The following is a 6,761-nucleotide window of genomic DNA, read 5'->3' as shown; positions in this document are numbered from 1 at the left end:
AGTGGCAACTAGGTAGTGTTAGTTGTGGTCAAAACTTCATCTGTTTGAACTGAAAGTTGAAGTTTTGCATGATGAGTTATATCAAGATTTCATACGAATTGGAGGACTTTATAATTTGAGTGGGTAGACGTTAACAACCTCAACGGAGAATCATAAGCTAATGAAAGGATTGTTGGACTGAGTGAACTGCTATGAACTTGGTCTTAGACGGCATTTTGGTTCAGAATTTGGGTTACACTTCCAGACATATCATGTTCTTCGAAAGTTAGATAGTTGAACTTGTGCCAGTGTGGAGCTTTTCTGCATGCTGATCACTGTGTTGACAAACCCTTTAGTTGTAGTGGCCATAGCCCTCTTGCCAATTACATTTGCTTGTCTTGATCAAACTCTGACAAACCCAAGCTATTGGGACTCGACTTGTTTTTGTTGGTGTCTTGTGGTGGTTGAAATTCTGGTCCATGATTCTTAATCATTTTCTTTTTCATTTTGCAGAAAAGTAGAAGGGAAAAGAAGAAGAAGATAGAAAGAGGAAAAGAAAGTGAAAGATTGCGCTAAAATGCCTTTCCGCGTAAGCTACATTAGAGGGAATAAAAGTTGTGTGATCCACAATTTCTGCACAATCTCATTGAACATTTTATTCATGGGGTATATATCATCATGTAATAGCCGCTGTTAAAGAGTCTCTGGTTTGTTTTTACATGTATGCATTTTCCATATTCATTGTATAGAAGTTTTTGTTCCTTCACAGAAGAAAAACTTCTTTGCAACAAGCTCGCTCAGGAACTCCAGATCATGAACCATGGAGAAAGCTGGTTTTCCATCGTCACATTTAACATTATCACAAGGATCATGTCTTCCAGATAACAAGACACTAACTGCCAACCGTTGCATTAATTACAGCATTTGTACAACATGAGCCATGCAAAGAACTTCACCATTGTAGTTGAAGAGGACCGCAAAATTATTGAACCAATACCATCTTTTGCTTTCCTTTTCCATGCAGTGTTAATTTGCCACTTTAATGCCTTTAATGATGGAGTACAAAGAACGACCAAAAGGAGATAGAAACACAATTTACGAAAAGATATTGTAATATCAAGCATGACAGAGCAAATGGTCATCCAACTGCCATTGGGCACACTTGACAATATTTGCCTAATTTCTATTTGCTCTATTGTTAAATAAAAATCCACACTCGCTTGTTTTACTGCTTTTCTGTGTCATTACAAGTCATTGTAAAGGAAGAGGAACACAATACAACATATAGTTAGATTAGAACTTTCTCCTCTTAGATTTTCTGAACAATACTTTCAAGGATAAGGGGAATACAAGAAATGAGTTTTTGGGCTCTGGCACACTGCAAAGGTAAGAAAAAAGTTATAAATTAAAACCTATTTCATATTTTTTTTACTGGATTTATATGATTGACTTACCATAATCTTGTAGTTTCGACTTGGGACAGCTCTGTGTTCAGAAAGCCATGCTGTGACTTCGAGTTCTGTCTGATAGCAAGAATCCGACAATTTAGGTTTCTTGTGCCAGTATTTTCCATAGAATTCCTGATATTGCCAGCATTTAAGTTAAAACAAAAGAATTGCTGCTAGACTTATAACTATAGTTTTGTTCATCAATATCAAACATTCAATATAAAATCTCTGGAATTGTCGAAGATCAGTTCAAAATCCAGATAATTTCCTTTAATTTAAAAAAAAAAAAAAAAAAAAACCTTACTTGTACAGAAAGCTCTTGTCATGTAATCCTACTACAAGAGTAGAAGCTCCAATATTGGCCACAGTCGACACCACCAACGCCCCTTTGTCTCCCTCTGTCACTATGATCTCCACCTTTGGCTGCAAAGTACAATTCAGAACAAGCAGAGATTAAACTCAAAAATTAAGACAAAGAATTCACCGACCTCAGCAATTCCATTGCAGAGGTCCTTGAAAGAGAGAGCCAACTGGAACCCCTTGAGCCTGTAGCTCCTCTGCTTCTTCTTGGATCGCGTGGAGGGGCAAACGTAGAGCAGAGTTATCGAGTCTCCGCCGCGAATGAAGTTGTTGACCGCCCATTGGAGGGCGACGCGAGCGACGTCGGCCTCCTCCACCACCACCACCACCTTCTGGCTCTCCATGCCAAATCCAGAGCCAAAGGACCGCTCACAGCCTTTCCATTTCTGTCGATTATCGAAGGAACCGGTGAGCGTTTTATATATTACCGTACCAGAAGAAAAACAAGACACGCCTCCACAGGATCTGATGGCCTTTGTGTTCAGCTCGATCGATTTGCGCCTCACTTCTCCTCTCCTCTTTTGTTAAAAGTTGAGCCAGAGAGGAAGATGAGCCATGTTTGTTTCGTTGTTGTCTCTTACTGCTTGGAGTATATCTCCGTGCCGACAATTATGAAGCTAAACAAATGGAGAAAGCAGAAACATCTTCCTGCCGCTGTTTCGTTTTAATTTCTCTAGTGGATCGAAACTGCAGCCACAAATAAGTCCGCGTCGCGATTGAACTAAGAATAAAGGAAGCATATATTCGCATGGATCCTTAAAGAAGAAAGAACGGAGGAGGCCGACGAGAGAAGCGACGTCAATGGAATCGAACGATCGTCAGTTGAGGGACCATTTCACGTTGCCTCCGATTTAATTAATTTATTTATTTCTTAGTGGAATATGACGCTATACGATTGTGATGGTTTAAGTAAATATAATATTTTTTTATTAATTATTTCAGTTTAGGGTGACGGATGGACGATGGACTGGGAGGATCCGAAATTTCTTTTCTAGGTTTTTTTTTAAATGTGTTTGGGTTATTTTTTTTGTTTTTTTTATTTTTGACTTTTACGTAATTTTATGTCTATTTAAATATGTTGATATTGAAATGAGTTATTGTTGAATAATATTTTTGACGTTGTCATTTTATTCCTTTTATCTATTTCTTAATATTTTTAAAGTCATTCTAAAAAATTATTTACGATTTTCACAACAATACCGTACAGAAAATCATTAGTATTTTACCCAGCGTTAATATTCATATCAAGTGGTCCATTATTCTCGTAGGGGATAGGAAAAGGAAGTAAATCATGATACTAAATAACTTCTGGAGGAACTTGTTCTTTAATCGGATGAATCTTAGATGGATTCAAACTTTATTTTTGTAATATAAATTTATCATCCGAGTACCAACTCAATTATACTTGTGGGAACTATATCAAAATATCTATGGTGACAAAAATTTGAATACATTTGCCCCAGCGCTCACATCAACCCGTCTTATGGTCAACACGAAAGAGATAAATCGCGGACGACTATTAGTCTTTAGAATAGTGATTAGCACATAAAGGAGGTATTTACCTCAACTTTATCGAAATTTGAACTCCAAATCTCATGATAACAATACTTTATGCGCTAACCACTAGACCGTTCCGAAAAAATACTAATACGGTATCGAAACATCTAGATCTCATGGATAATTATTGTGGTCGAACTCGTTTGTAAAAAAGCTTCATACCATGGTCCTAGTACCTAAGACAAAAATATTTAAAGATTTACAAATATAAATTACGGACTCATCCTAACATCTAGAGATGTAAAATATTAAAGGTAGTAAGTTTGATTCAACTTTTACATAATTCTATTACAATCGCAAGAACAGTAGTCGAAGGTTTTTTTTTATTTTTGTTAATTTTCTTTTTCTATTAGGATTATTTTAAACTTTTATATCTTAGGATTTTAGTCTATTTAAATACTTATTTGATGTTAGGATGAATTGTTGATAAATAATATTTTCTGTCATTGTTTATCTCCTTTTCCCTAGTTTTTTCTGAATCTATAAATTTTAGAAGATGATTTCCAATGTTATAAATTAATAGAATCAATAGTATTGATTCAATACTGTCAGTAGAATAATCACAATTTTATCTTGTATCACAGATTAATTTTAGGATAAATATACTTTCCTGATTCACTTATAATATAAATTTGAAACATAGTTTACACATACTCAAATGTACGGATGAAGAGAAAATTTTCATATGAAAATTTTCATATTAATTTTCATTTTAGAAAGGGATTGATCGTGTCATTGGCTCCGTCCCCGCTTGTAAGTGCATATTTGTTCTCATTACTATCCCTTTGGAATAGTCTAGTGATTAACATGAGATATTATCATCATGAGATCTAGAGTTAGAATCTCGATAAAGTCAAGGTAAATATTTCCCTTATGTGTTAATCATTATTCCAAAGGTTAGTAGCTGTCCATGATTTACCTCCTCCGTATTAACTCTGGAACGAATTGAGGGAGACACTGGAGTTGAATGTATTCATCTTTTACCACCATATTTATTCTCATTACTTCATTGTTATTTCATTTTAGTTCATTAATTATACAAGACACAGTCTAAGATTATTTTGGTATTCCCACAACACAGTGGATCCATCTACAGTTCTAGTACACAAGGGCACATGATCATGGTGGATCGATTGTGGAGATCAAATGTTGGTAGTTTTTAATGGGACTTTTAGGAGGTCCGGTGATCACTAAGATTAATTGGCTCGAAGTATTAGAATCTAAATAAAAAAAATAAATTATTTTGATATAGACAAATGAATGAAATCAAATTGCTTCATTCCCTCTATTATTTTATTCTAATATTAAGTGAATAATACGAGGTGAAATAAATGACTCAATTTGTTCGATCCATTCCCCGCTTTAAAAAGGGGGGGACTTATTCCACCTCTATCACTCATAATATTTATTAACAAGTGATAATCTCGAAAATAAAATGAGATAAATGCAATAAATGAAAGGAGCAATTGATCGAATTGATTTGCGAAGTCAAGCTTTGGCTTATTAGACGAACTCAACAAGTTGATATAGTTAAGCTAAATGAACTAGTTAGATGAGTCGTTCAAGCCTATCGAGTTAGACAAGTTAGGTTAGATATATCAAGTAGGTCATTCAAGTTAGGTAAGTTGCTTAGATAGTTCGGTTTGAGTGTTGTGTGAGCTAATTAGGTTGGTTTGGCTAATTGAGGTAGGTATACAGATGAGGATTGAACCAAGATAGTGACGAAATTAAATAGGTTGGTCTTACCATTAGGATGTGAGTATTGGTCAAGCAAGTGGGGCAGACACAGCAAACGGATTAGATATGTAGATAAACTAAAAGAATTGATTGAAAGTTTGGATATGGGAGTTTGAAAATTTTATGACATTAGATTGTTCATCATGGTCCATTAGTCTTTTTTTGATTTATCCTAATGGCTAGTGAAGACTGAATTAATCATATCTAGAATTAATCATCGTGAAAATTGGAATGAGATAACTAGACTAAAATAATAATAAGTAGGAGAAGAAAAAGAATAAGAATTATTATGAAACTTTATTTTAGAAAAAAATAATTTATTATCACAATATCTCATTTATTGTCTTATCAACGGGACTTACGGGAGTGAACACATAATAGGTTACGAGGACTCCACCAAGGGATAACTCCTAATATGAAATTACTATATTTGGATCTTCCTGACGTGCTCAACTTCGTGGACAGGCTTTAGTCGTCGTGCGTTAGGTAGCGACTAATGATCTTCACCACGAACCACTCAGAGCAGTTTGATGAGGCACTGATCCGGACGAAACAAATGGATCGAAAGATCCACCTTTCGTACTGTATGACAACGTTATTCCGAATCTTGGTGAGGAACTACCTAGAAGCAGGGAGGCACACCCGTAGATGCTGGAGACGGAGGCACTACTGGCGGAGGTGGAGATGATGTGTGGTGACATCGTAGAGGTGTTCACAAGACACGATGTCGAGAGAGAGGGCATTGACGCCATGATAAACGAGGTGGTGGAGGAGATGTGTCGGCGAAAGGAGCAGACCATTGCCTGACGGCGATAAAAATAAAATACATGGAAAATTAAAGACTGAAGGTATTTTTATAAATTAGGTTTGAGAAAGAAAATATGAATTGACATGTTAAAAACCACAAACTTGAGATATAAAATTAGAGCTATGATACACTCAAGGAAAAATCTCAATGAAATGCTCAACACATAAATTCATAGTCCACCATTTCACTTTTTGTGGGCCCCATTATTTTATGTGTCTATCCTTGAGCATTTCATTGAGATTCATTCCTTGTGCATATCATTTTTTATAAAATTATTCTAGCATCCTTATATTTTAAAATTTTTACATATATATTATAATTAATAAAAATTTTACACATAAATTTCGTTATTATATTCAGATTTTTGTTACGTGTGATTATATATATATATATATATATATATATATATATATATATATATATATATATATATATATATTACTATTTTATTAAAAATCTTCCCCCTTTACTAACTAATTTTGGTGAAACCTAAAATAAATTTACGTTAATATCCTTTTTTTCTATTCACACTAAAAATAATTTCAATATTTATTAGTAATTTCACAAGCGAAACAATCAGTGATCTAGAATTCGAGACTCAGTTGCGACATATTATTATGAATTTTTCTCATCATTAATTTTCTCTAGTTGTTTTATATAAAAAAAATATAGTTCTCTTTAATCCCACATCTTAGAATTGACAACACTATGATCAAAGAAGCTTCTATAAATATTTTAGGGTGACAATATTAAAAAATATACTTTTCTTAGTTTTTTTTACTAAGATACATAATATTAAATTAAATTAATTTTTTTCATAGGGAAGCTGGTGACATTCGAAAATCCAAACAATTTAAATTTTCAAAGACCCA

The 6,761-nt window shown here is 34.1% G+C and overlaps 1 protein-coding gene across 2 annotated transcripts; it reads right to left on the bottom strand.

The window, feature by feature from the left end:
- Nucleotides 1–1,116: 1,116 nt before the first annotated feature.
- On the bottom strand, nucleotides 1,117–2,558 carry LOC122017823. Of its 2 annotated transcripts, XM_042575528.1 has the most exons (5): nucleotides 2,242–2,557; nucleotides 1,916–2,173; nucleotides 1,732–1,850; nucleotides 1,434–1,559; nucleotides 1,117–1,357 (listed from the first exon to the last, which is right to left on the bottom strand). In XM_042575528.1, the coding sequence occupies exons 2-5, from the start codon at nucleotides 2,129–2,131 to the stop codon at nucleotides 1,273–1,275; spliced, it is 546 nt and encodes a 181-aa protein (XP_042431462.1). In that variant the 5' UTR covers nucleotides 2,132–2,173; nucleotides 2,242–2,557; the 3' UTR covers nucleotides 1,117–1,272. The 2 variants fall into 2 exon arrangements, with proteins under 2 accessions (XP_042431462.1, XP_042431461.1); XM_042575527.1 differs by having other exon boundaries at nucleotides 1,916–2,558.
- Between the last annotated feature and the right edge of the window lie 4,203 nt (nucleotides 2,559–6,761).

Source organism: Zingiber officinale, chromosome 8B (genome assembly GCF_018446385.1).
Source record: "Zingiber officinale cultivar Zhangliang chromosome 8B, Zo_v1.1, whole genome shotgun sequence".
NCBI lineage: Eukaryota > Viridiplantae > Streptophyta > Magnoliopsida > Zingiberales > Zingiberaceae > Zingiber > Zingiber officinale.
The sequence above is the reverse complement of the archived record's forward strand: the minus strand, read 5'-3'. Positions and strand labels throughout refer to the sequence as shown.

Excerpts from the sequence above, each read along its gene's own strand:
- LOC122017823 (XM_042575527.1), bottom strand. The coding sequence starts at position 2,131 with ATGGAGAGCCAGAAGGTGGTGGTGGTGGTGGAGGAGGCCGACGTCGCT. Across the intron at positions 1,851-1,915 it reads TCTGCAATGGAATTGCTGAG|CCAAAGGTGGAGATCATAGT; the intron begins GTCGGTGAATTC and ends TGTACTTTGCAG. Across the intron at positions 1,358-1,433 it reads GTCGAAACTACAAGATTATG|TGTGCCAGAGCCCAAAAACT; the intron begins GTAAGTCAATCA and ends TTACCTTTGCAG.